The 12,393-nt window shown below is 35.1% G+C and overlaps 1 protein-coding gene across 1 annotated transcript; it reads left to right on the top strand.

Annotated features, from left to right (window-relative positions):
- Positions 1–1,193: 1,193 nt before the first annotated feature.
- Positions 1,194–11,131, top strand: ntmt2 (N-terminal Xaa-Pro-Lys N-methyltransferase). The gene is made up of 4 exons (XM_022686463.2): positions 1,194–1,436; positions 4,747–4,919; positions 9,367–9,619; positions 10,497–11,131. Exons 1-4 carry the CDS (start codon positions 1,262–1,264, stop codon positions 10,751–10,753), a joined length of 858 nt encoding a protein of 285 aa, XP_022542184.2. The 5' UTR covers positions 1,194–1,261; the 3' UTR covers positions 10,754–11,131.
- The last annotated feature ends 1,262 nt before the right edge of the window (positions 11,132–12,393 follow it).

Genomic DNA, 12,393 nt, shown 5'->3' with positions numbered 1-12,393 from the left:
ACAAAGTGCTCCTATATAACCAGTGGAACTGAAAAAATGGACACAAGTGAGGAAACAAGACTAGTTGTTCAATATTTCTGACTGGACTCAGAAAAAATTGATCCAAAAATGATCAAAATACTGTATGCTGAGAAAATGGGACCCTTAACAACCGTGCAAGGTCTGATAGACCACCAAAAACAGTATTTTAATCAGAAATAAAGGCTTGATCAATCTGCTTTTTCATCTGTGGTTGAAAATTGTATTCATCATTCTCTTGTGACAACGACTCATTACTGTTGTAGAGCTGATTAAGAAGCTCCAGGAAAAAAGGAACATGTGATGTGCTAAAGCAACTGTGATTCGTAGAACAGTATATTGACTACTCCAAAAACCAGACCTCAACATAAATATATTTTGGATTACTTGGAGAGTGAAAATCAGAAAATGATTAGATTTCTTAGACTTAACTTAAGAGATGAGGAAAAATGGCAAAATCTTCCTTCAGAGTTTCCCAAAAAAGGTAAAGGTTTGACTAACTGACATTTATCCCTTGTTATCAATCATCACACATGCACTTGTGGTGTAGACATCACAAACCTCGTTTTCCCATCAACCAATACTGTACCATAAACCATTTTACATAAATCCATAAAATGACTGATTTGTTCACAAACTCCAAACATCAAAATACACAGAAATATTGGGGGAATGTGGAAAAATTCCTCTATTTGATGGGAAACTAAATGAAGTTAGTAATCTAGTTTTTGCTTAGCCAAGTTCAGCCATTTAAACCGAGTCACTGATCCTCATTTTATACGTATTTTTGTTTTGTTTTATTTAGTTCACTCCAGCTTCAGGGTTTTATTTCAGAACAAAATGATCCAAAAAAGAGAGAAGCGTCTAGCACTCTTAACTCCTGAGCTGCCAACATCTTGGGTGTATAGTAGTTTTTCAGTAATTGAAAAGAACATTTTGAATTTTTTCTCTAACTTCTCTATTTTTTTTTTGTTGCAACTTTTACTTTTACTACAATCAAGAAATAAAGCCTTCAGCTGAGTATGTGTTTAAGCTGCTGTACACATCCTCTGGCCAAGGTCTGACCTGATAATCCCCAGCTCTTTTATGCCCCCTCCTGAGAAAAGGGCTCTCAGCTGACCAGTTACGGGCCAGGCTGGCACACAGATATAGCAGTAGCAGGGGCATCTTCAGCACTATCTCTGAGGCCAACACACCAGCTCGGTCCGTTTGTGCTGACAGATTCTGACTCTAGCAGCTCAGAATGTCTGAGTCAACAGACATAATGGAGTTCAGTGGCACTCATCAGGCTTTCCGCAACCGCTGGGCCAAGACAGACGACAACATGTGCAGACACAGCATGTCCCTCCATCTGCACACCATTCTGAGGAAGGAGTTCTTCGCCAGCTACCTGTACATGCTGGAGCAGACCCCCCTGGGTAAAGACTGGATGCTTTGTGTGCATGCGTTTGTCTCTAGGGAGTCTATCATCAGCATGCTGTAGTAACTGCTATCTGTACCAATTATAGTGGTTCATGATTATCCTCAAAAGGACCCCATGCAAACCACTTGCCTGCATTTCCTGTGCATAATACACCTTATCCAACATGTAGAGATGATGTCTATTCAAGTGTTTTAAACATCTGCAAAACCTTTAATTGCAAGTGCAAGATAAAGCACAATAAGATACCACTTAAAAATTATGACTTTCTTTGACTTTACTAAATTGAAAACCTCTGGAATATAATCAAGAGGAAGATGGATGATCACAAACCATCAAACCAAACTGAACTGTTCGCACCAGGAGTGTCATAAAGTTATCCAAAAGCAGTGTGTAAGACTGGTGGAGGAAAACATGCAAAGATGCATGAAAACTGTGATTAAAAACCAGGTTATTGGTTATTTCACCAAATACTGATTTCTAAACTCTTTAAACTTTATGAATATGGACTTGTTTTCTTCGCCTTATTTGAGGTCTGAAAGCTCTGCATTTTTTTGTTATTTCAGCCATTTCTCATTTTCTGCAAATAAATGCTCTAAATTATAATATTTTCATTGGAATTTGGGAGAAATGTTGTCCATAGTTTATAGAATAAAACAACAATGTTTATTTTACTTAAACATATACCTAAAAATTGCAAAATCAGAGAAATGGATTCAAAAACTAAGGCGCTCTCCTAATTCCAGATGTTAATGATGTTCTAGCATTAAATAAGCCTTAGTTGTTGTTTAACCAATGTATAACCATAAAAAAAGTTGTGAAAACTATTTTTTTTTTTTTTAATGAAACCATCATGAGTTGTGCCAACTAGAAATCTTTAGTTCAGATGATTCAGATGATTTATTATGTTTGTATTTGGCCTATGTTATGTTCTATGAACCAGTAACTATTGCCTTGCCTGGGCTCTGATCTTAAAAAGGAACAATGCAAGTATATATTCATGCTAAGCTAACAGAACACTTAAACGAAACCCTTGCTCTACCCTCTCTTCAGAATCACATCTAATATGATGGTCCATTTACCAATTATCAAAATAATTACACTATTTTTCCATAGTGCTAAAACAAAGCTATGTTATTTGATGAAGTATTTGAGGGGCAACATTGATTAAATAATAATAAAAATAAAAAACAAGATAAGGGGTACACGATTATAAATGTCCTCTAAAAAAAATATTATGTGAGTGCAAAAGAAAATAAAATGTAATATTTATATATGTATTAGTGTATTAAAATATTTTTAAAAATTAAATAACTTAATTAAATAAAAAAACAGATATAAAGGGACCAAAATAAAATGATACAGAAAAAAACCCTCAGGTCCCCCTCTCTGCTTACTCTTACCCAGTGTTACTATTTCTGAGCCCTGCAGCACCTTTCTTACGTTTCGGTATCACACTTCATTTATAGTGCCAGTCTTGTCACATGGTGCCTGTCATCTTGCCAATTTATCTGCTTAAATAGCATCTGACTGGAACCTGGTTCGATTGCCCATTTACTCCATTGACCCTTTCAGTCTATATGCCATAACTTGATCCACTGAACTTCTGTTCAAGTTGGGAGAACTGCAGGGGCATCTGGAGAGCTTCCAGCTGGACCTGATATTCATGTCCTAATGTGATGCTCAGAGAGGGGAGAAGCTTGCATCATCACTTGATCTTGGCCTGCACACTCATCTGTTTCCTTCTGTGTGTCATCTGTATGTCAACAGAAGATCCTGCATATACAATTAGCATAGATTACAACTTGGTAATGTTGTTACAGTTTAAAAATAAACATCATAATGGTATCATCATCAATTTAAAATGACAGGTAAGCAATAAAGTGTAATAAAGTGTACACATTTTATTACCTTTACTTCCCTTGTTTTATTCTAAACAAGATTAGATTCTTCTAAGTAGTAATAGTTATCTTTGAGGACAGATCTGCACACTCTTGGTGTTTTAATCTCAGTGTCTTCATGAGGGAGAGTCAACTGGAATAGCTTTCTCAGAATCTTAAAGGAGTTTCTGGAGGTGCTGAACAATAGTTGCTGCTTTTTCTTCACACTGTAAATGTCTAACTCATCCCAAATCACCTTCTCAGTTATGTTTAGTTTAGGAGACTGTGAAGGACAAACACTTTTTTTTTACTGTTTATTAAATACTTCCACATGTGTCCCTTAATTGTTTTTTATATATTTAATATTAAATTACAATGTAGAAAATAAATTTAATAGAGAAATAAAGAAAAACATGGAATTAGAAGATGTGTCCAAACTTTCCACTGGTACTGTGTACATACCATATACAGTATAGTAGAGTGTATCTAAACATAATTAAACTGAACTATTACATTTTGTAACAGTGTAGCACACCATATGCATCATTGGATTCATTTTAGGCTAACTGAATTAGATTGGAGAATTTCTAATTGTAGTTCAATCGGGATACATGCAAACTACAAAAAACTTTATTTTATTACCTCATTACTTGCTATCCAGTTTTGTAGTCTAACTAACACATTAAGAACAAGTTATTTAGTGCATGTATACTTAACTTTCACTTACTTTTTGGGTAATTGGGGAAAAAATTAAATTCTTTTTTGTATATGTTTCCCATTATTAGGCTGCATTTTCAAATATTACAAATTTTAAATGTGAGTAGTTCTAGAAGTTCATTCTACAAATGCTAATTAAACAGCATTAAAGTTTAAAGAAGTCACACAACCATTCCACTCAATAGCCATTTTATTCAATATTCAAGATTTAAGATTCAAAGAGTTTATTGTCATGTGCAGAGTAAGAAACAGAAAAGGTTTTCTCGTAAACTTGAAATTCTTTCTTTGCTCCTTGCCATGTATGCCGGTTAAAGATAAGTAGAATATATACAATAAAGCAAGAAATAACAAATTAATTAAATATAAATGTTAAATTCGTGTTAAATTTACATCCAGGATGGAAATATGTACATGATAACAGTATGTGCTCTGGATATTATTTACAAGTACCTGATTTCAGTAGAATATGAAAAAGTAATGCAATTATAATTTTTTTGCAGTAAAGTGAACATGTGCCTCTGAGAAATGTCCTTGACATGTAGAGAGTAAGGTGCATGGTTATATTATCTTTATCTTTCTAGATCTTACTATGCTTTAAAGTCATTAATCCGGTAAAGGATTAGCTCATATACAGGAAGACCACATTGTAAAACACTCAGAGGCGTGTAACAGTTCAGCCCTGACCCTGTCTTTCTATTTGTGCTTCTACAGTGAAACTGTATCCTGTGACCTGTGAGTACATTAAGGGGGAGAAGCAGTTCTACTACCGAGCCCAGAACTTCTACAAGGGCATTCCAGCATCAGAGGAGGGCATGATGGGAGATTTTGTGGAGATCTCGGAGGTGGACCTGGAGGGATCTAGACAGTTTTTGAAGAAGTTTGTGGTATGATTTTCACTGTAGTATTCAGTGTAATGATCCCCACTGTAACTGTTATAACATGCTTATTTGCTAAAGTAACAGTCTTAAGGAATATTATTTATATGCTCTCCATTAAAGATTGACCACAATTTACTAGAAGAACTACTAAGGCTCTGAATGGTTAAGGCACTGTCATTATGTTTCAAGGATCGCTGGTTAGAATGCCGTTAGCTTTCAGAGTCTGAGTGACCACAATTGGACATGCTCTTTACGTCCTGTAAGTTGTGGTGCTGCCTCTGCATGATTACATCTATAAGACTTGGGCGCCATGACCTTGTCACCAGTTTACAAGATGTCTTTCCTTGGACCATTTTAGTCGGAACTCACCACTATTTTGGCAACACCCTGTGACCTACCTGATCCAGTTTTTGCCACTCAGATTCTTCCTTATGCTCATTTAGTTTTTTTTTCTCAAGAACCTCTAGAACTGATTGTTCACTTGCTGCTTAAAATATACTATACAGCCAAAAGTATCCGCTCACATGTATTACGTCTGTTCTTGAGCTAATCTGAAGACCACATTAAGGGTGTACTATACTAGTCATGGTTTGGTTGAATCGTGCTGGAGCATGGTTCTTTCCCTTCCCCATCCCCCTCTGGCCTGCACTTACACTGCATTTAAACAATACGTGCCCAAGCACACCTAAGGCCAATATATACTTTTGCATCGAACTTACCAAATTTGTGATTTGTGGCGTAGCCTATGTGTTGCCACGTATGCCGTACCCTACACCATAGCTTGACGCACACCTCTCTAGAAATATAACTACACATTACGCGACTGCCGCAGCTGTGATTTGTGGGTAGCTGGATATGCGTAGGCTACAGCGTAGGTTCAACGCAAAAGTATAAATTGGGCTTTACGCTTACTCTTACATACATAACAGCAAAGCGTGCATTCCCGAGAGGAGGTGCTTTTCCTGACGGGGGGTACTCAATTTGTCAGAATACCACCATGTGTGTCTACAGGAATGTTGCATCGCTAACATCATCTTGTTCCATGCTCGGGCATGGATCGTGCTTATACTGCATGTGTACACAGGAAATTTGGCAGTGTTAAATCAACATTGTTAGTGTTATATTAACACTGAGAGCGTAAAGTTTAACACAAATAAGTGTTGATTTAACACTAACAGTGTTGATTTAACACTGCCAAATTTCATGTGTACCATGTTTGAGTTCAAGTGAACTGTTTGGCCCAACTCCTCAAGCAGGCCAGGGCACGGTTCAGTTCTTAGTCAATTGTGCCGTACTTTGTGAGGTAACTGTGCCCGGGCACAGCACTGATTGCCTAGTGTGAGTACACCCTAAGTCTGTAGCCTCAGAATCCTCTGACCCCACTCTGTTAGTTTACGTTGACAGAGCAAGTTTCCTTCACTCCCAGTTGCTTTCACCTTTTTAAAATACCACTGACAGTTGACTATGGAATATCCAGTAGTGAGAAAATTTCAGGACTAAGGTGACATCCTATTACAGTGGAATTTTCTGAGCTCTTTAGAGCCAACCATTCTTTTACTTACATTTGAAGAAGCAGTCTGCATGCCCAGCTCCTTGATTTTTTACACCTGTGGCCATGAAAGTGACTAAATACTTTGGTAATATAGAGTACAGTACATCCCACCCCTTGACGTGTGCCACTGTTACCAGATAATTAGCTCTATTTATGTCTTCTGTCAGTGGTTTTAATGTTATGGCTGATCAGTGTGTGAATAAATACAGTATATGGAATATATATCTCAATAACCTTATTTATCTTCTATATCCATCTACAGAACCCAAACCCCAGAGATTCAGCTGCTTTTAGTTAGCTAGCAAGCAATTGGAAAAAATAGCTTGCATTATTGCAAGGTAAATAAAATCCTATATTAATTAGACAGTTATAATTGGGCCTTCACATATTAAGTTTAAGCCTAATGTTAGGCGAGTTAGCAACTTACAAAGTTAGCCTGCTTTCTAGTTAGTTAACCTCCATCTACATTTAGTCAGATATTCAGTATGATTTTATGAAATTATTTCCTGTACATGAGTGAACAGCATCAACCTTTATATTTAATATAACAAAATAGAACAAAATATATAACAAAATCTTTATCTATAAGGTTACATAAAGATCTGGCTGAACAGGGTACCACTTTATATAAACAAGGCTCCTTTTTAAAGGGTTTATAAATAGTGTTTACAAATGAGTTATTAATGGTTATTTATTAGGTTATAAACCATTAATAAACAGTCACAACACATGAATAGAAAAGGCAACATTGTCCTGTTGTGTAACAAATGTGATTCAACATTGTTCATAGATGCTTATCTTACGTTGTCTTATCCATCAGTCATCATTAACATTTTTGTTAATAACTTTATTTATTAACATATAATAACATATAAAATTACTAAACAGACTTTTTTATATTATTTCATTAGATATGTTAAAAAAGTCTCTTTCACTGTTGTTCCTCCTATTTATGTGTTGCAAATTCGTATTAATGTTTTTTAAAGTATTTACAACTTAATTTATAACCATTAATAAACTCCTTTATAAACTATTTGTGAACTCTTTATAAAAAAGCCTTATTTTAAAGTGGTTCCTTGAACAGTAATGATGCTGTATTCTGTGGGTCTGTATGATAAGAAAGACATCAGTGCAACATCAGATTAATGTTATTGTGATTGTTTTGGACTGAAGATCTTGGTTATCCCATCTGTTCTGAAAGACATAACTACTGCAACATATGTATCAGCTCATCCAAACGCACTATATTCACATTTATTGGAAGATTTATTGCGCCTGCAGTACATCTGCCTCTGACAAGTTGGGAGTCAGGCTTCTCTATAATTGGTGTTTGTCTTTTTGGTGTCCAGTTGTCTCTGCACATCACAGCTAGCTCTTACTCACTAATCCTCCTCTTCCAATTGTGCATTCTCCATTTGATATGCCTAAGCCGCTGTAAATGCTCCCAGATGGACCCCGAATTAGTGATAGTCAGAATTACTCTACATAAACCAGAAGTGAAAGGTTGTATCCTAGCATGCATGCATGTGTGTCATGGAGTTGATGCCATATATAGCATTGGATGTCTTTAATATGGAAATATATTTAAGCTCCACAGTGATCTCTCAGGATTTAAACATTGTATGCAGAGGAAATTTAATACATCATAGATTAACTTCTTGATATTTTACAGCATCACTTTCAGCTGTGCTGTTTAAGAACACATATTAACAAAGGAAATCAACATCGGTCCAGTCCTCTGATCTTTCCTTGGGATATTTCTGATTTCTGATGTAACTGACACCATAAGGGATTATGGATGGTAGTGCTAAGACTTATAATTGGCAATAATCTTTTCTATATGTTCCCCTTTTCTAATGTGACACATTTTATGTTATGTAATAATATGGAGACATGATAATCTTGGTGATGTAACTGACATTTGAACAGTCTCCTTTCAAGATGACTTCCTATAGCTGCTGCACCTGTGTCTGAGGTTCTTATCGTTAATGAGTGGATTTTGTCAGCCATGCTTATTTTCCACTTGCATCTTGCAACATATGCCCCACTCAGCTGTGGGGATCTAAATATAATGTGTATCTCAACAGCTGCTTCAGCCTATATGGTTACATAAAATGTTCTCAAAACTACTTTATTTAGTTATGTATCTCAGTTATTTCATAAAAATTGACTTTTGGTCTAGTAAAACATGATAAAAAGTACTTACCTTTGATTAATATTTTGTCCAAACACCCTTCAGACTGGGTGACACAGGGCATAATTTCCCCCGATAAATTGCTTACCGTTATCCAGGCTCAAAGTAGCACCACACCTCCAGTTGGACAAACTGTTAAAATTTCTGGATCTCGTAGCGCTGTAGGAGGGCCGAGGTGTGCTATTCATTAAATATAAGTACTTTTTATCATGTTTTACTACACCCATGGAGTTCTCCTTTAATATAGTTAAAATAGCACACAAACACATGAGAAAACATGTTTCTCACAGTTCCCTCAGGCCACATCCCCTTAATTTGCTCACAACTAATTTCTACTTGCAGTTTCTACTTAATTTCTACTTGCAGTTTAGGATTGCCTCTACTTTCCTACTTGCCCCTCTAGGAATAGTGGGGCACTCATGGCTGTTAAATCTTGAGGCATTGCTGAGTTCATAAATACATATCAGTAAGTAAATACATTTTATTTTTCATTCAATTGAATTAAGTGCTATGAGAAATTCACATAGCACTGTATTAGTATTAGGAGACTATAAGTTTGAAACCCAAATATGCTGCTATTCTCCAACTCTCACTTTGCAAAATAACTAATATGGTGAAAAAATATGACCTTTAAGTTATTTAGCCTGTAGCTGTAACAGAATATGTACAGTAATATACAGTATTCTGCATCTGTGGTCCTTGTGTAGGGTCCGGGGAAGGCTGGTAGCAGGCGGGCGCTGGATTGTGGATGTGGTATTGGACGGGTGTCTAAAGGAGTTCTGTTCCCCGTATTTGAAAGCATGGAGATGCTGGACATGATGGAAGACTTTATTCTTCACGCACACCAGCGTTATCTGGGTGACTACGCAGACCGGGTGGAGTCATACTACGTCTACAACTTGCAGGATTTCATCCCTCCACCCAACAGATATGATGTCATTTGGATGCAGTGGGTAGCCTGTGAGTGACCAGCCAAGTGCATGTGTGTGTGTTTTACTTTTGCAATGTGTTATAATTTCTTCTGCTGGGTCATTATGCATTCATAATGGGTTATTATAAATGACACTTATATTACCCTGTTACTGCAAGCTGCATGACAAGGTGCACTATTAGTGAAAATTGCAATTTAATAAAAATACATAGACCTAGAGTTGCAAACATTTGTGAATTGTCGATGGTCACCTTGTTGTGTTTCATAAATATATTTAGTTTTTTTTTTATTATTTATTTATTATAACTTACCACAACCAATTTTACTACAACCTTTGTGGGCATGGAGATATTAATATAATAATATATAATAATAAAAAATAATACATATTAGAAATGAATAATATTAATGCAGCAGGTGTCTTGATTTCCCTAAAAATAAAACAGTGTTGTGATGTTCCTGGAGAAGGAGTTCTTGGACACGTTTAAATTACTTGACCTTACTTAATGAAATCATGAATCATTTTGAATCATTAAACAAAATTATGTGAGGTTTGGATGATTGCCATGCATTAATCCCAGCAGTTTCCAGACTGACTTAAATCAATCAATCAATCAATCAATCAATCAATCAGTGTTTATATAACTTATTTAACTTCAGTTTACACTTCAACATTCAGGCATTCATGCATGTATGTAATTTATTTTCTTGCAAGTGTAATTTGTGTTCATTTGTGTTGTTTAACCTCTTGAATAAAATAATTATTCAACTTAACCAGGTATGTCTATATCCCACCTGCCCACACCAAAGAAAATTGTATGAAATGTATAAAAGTGCTTTAACATGAAGGTAAACATTTCCCTATATTTATAATAAAGTTTACCACTCTCATTATCTTGTTCTCAGGCCACCTGACAGATAAAGATGTGATGCAGTTTCTCAGGCGAGCAAAGGAGAGCCTGAGACCCAACGGTGTTATCATTATAAAAGACAACATGGCACGACAGGGCTGCAGACTGGACCCTGTCGACAGCAGCATCATCCGACACCTGGACATCATGAAGAACATTATCCAGAAAGCGGGACTGACCATACTGGACGTGGAGAAGCAGGAGGCCTTCCCTGAGGTCATTGTGCCGGTTTGGATGATTGCCATGCATTAATCCCAGCAGTTTCCAGACTGATTTAAATCAATCAATCAATCAATCAATCAATCAATCAGTGTTATTTATATACCTTCAGTTTACACTCCAACATTCAGGCATTCATGCATGTACGTAATTTATTTTCTTGCAAGTGTTTGAGGCGGTATATTTTAATACGGTTGCTGAACTGATGTTATTCGCAAAAACATATATTTTTTTGTATATTTATGTTTATGTGATACTTATGTTTATACACAGATATTTATAAAATATACACATTCAGATAGAAATGCATCTGCATAAATGTTACAAATGTATTTCTGTAGGGTAGCAGATGCAGTAGAATAAATAAATACAGCTTTATGAAAAAATTGGTCGCCTAAATTTTACATTTTGTCACATCTAATATAATCTCCTCTAAGCAACTTTGTAAACATTCAGAAATGAAAGTAATCACAGCCCCATAGGCAGAGGAGATATCTATAAGATAAACGTTTCCATTATGCAGATTATTAATAAGAAATGGCTGTGGAGGTAATAGTAAGATATCGCTAATTAAAACTCTTTTCTACTATACAGCATATTTAAATATCTGTTAATGGCAATTATTTAAAAACAAATCTGCCAATATGATTGCAATATGTTCATGCAACCCCAAATTTTAGTATTTTCTTAAAATAAAAAAAAACTAGCAAAATAGCAAAATAAAAACCCACATGTAAAAATAGAACAATATATTACAATGTGATTACATGTATACATAAAATATATATTTGGCAGCCTATTTACATTATCTAATGTGTTATTTTCTTACAATACAAAAATACTTTTACACTAGGAATAATAAAAAAAAACATATTTTTTTAACATTTTCAGGATAACCATGTCAATGTCTTTGCATCTTCTGTGCTAATGCATTTATTTATTTTAAAAGATTATTTTACAATTGTTTTTATTTTTTTATTTTCTACACATATTACAGATAAACCTTTTTTAAGATAAAGTTATTTGTTGTGTCTGTGGCATGCTATATACTAAAAAAAATCAGTGTATTGGCTCTGCTGTTGTGTACCCTATCACCACAAACTTTTTCTTAATATTATACAAAAGTGTGTGTACCCTGATTAATTATTATCCTCTATAGAAAACATAGTTTGTCAGATTCAGCTAAGTACAACATTTTTTCATAACATGACATATTAAGTAACTATGGTTTATAAAATGTATCATACTAAATATGTATTTTTTGTGTTTTATTCATAAAATAAAATATATTATGCCTAAAATTAGCAAAATCTTCATATTAAAGTTTGTTCACTTTGTTAAATTTTTCCCCACGTTTTTACTTGTTTACACTACAAAAATAAAACAGTGTTAGTCTTGGGTATTTGAGGACAACTGAAAAGATCATAAGTTATAGCAGTGTTAGTTAACACAGTAACATGCAAATATGTGGATAGTTTGTGTTGTAATTTAATGTTTAATGTAATTTTTTTTTTAAGCATTTTGTTGGTTGGAGTGAAAAGACACTGAACCACAAATACAGCAGTTAAGCTTTTCTTGACCTCGAGCTCATCCTTCCTCATGACAATAAAGAAATAGAGAGTAATCAAACTCTTCCCCAGAAAGGCTACGGTAACGGCCCAGAGCTTTTTGTT

This window comes from Astyanax mexicanus, chromosome 1, assembly GCF_023375975.1.
Source record: "Astyanax mexicanus isolate ESR-SI-001 chromosome 1, AstMex3_surface, whole genome shotgun sequence".
Classification (NCBI taxonomy): domain Eukaryota; kingdom Metazoa; phylum Chordata; class Actinopteri; order Characiformes; family Acestrorhamphidae; genus Astyanax; species Astyanax mexicanus.
This window is presented reverse-complemented; position numbering and strand designations above follow the sequence as displayed.

Coding starts and splice junctions, on each gene's coding strand:
- ntmt2 (XM_022686463.2), top strand. CDS start 1,262: ATGTCTGAGTCAACAGACATAATGGAGTTCAGTGGCACTCATCAGGCT. Junction 1,437..4,746: donor GCTGGAGCAGACCCCCCTGG/GTAAAGACTGGA, acceptor GTGCTTCTACAG/TGAAACTGTATCCTGTGACC. Junction 4,920..9,366: donor AGTTTTTGAAGAAGTTTGTG/GTATGATTTTCA, acceptor GTCCTTGTGTAG/GGTCCGGGGAAGGCTGGTAG.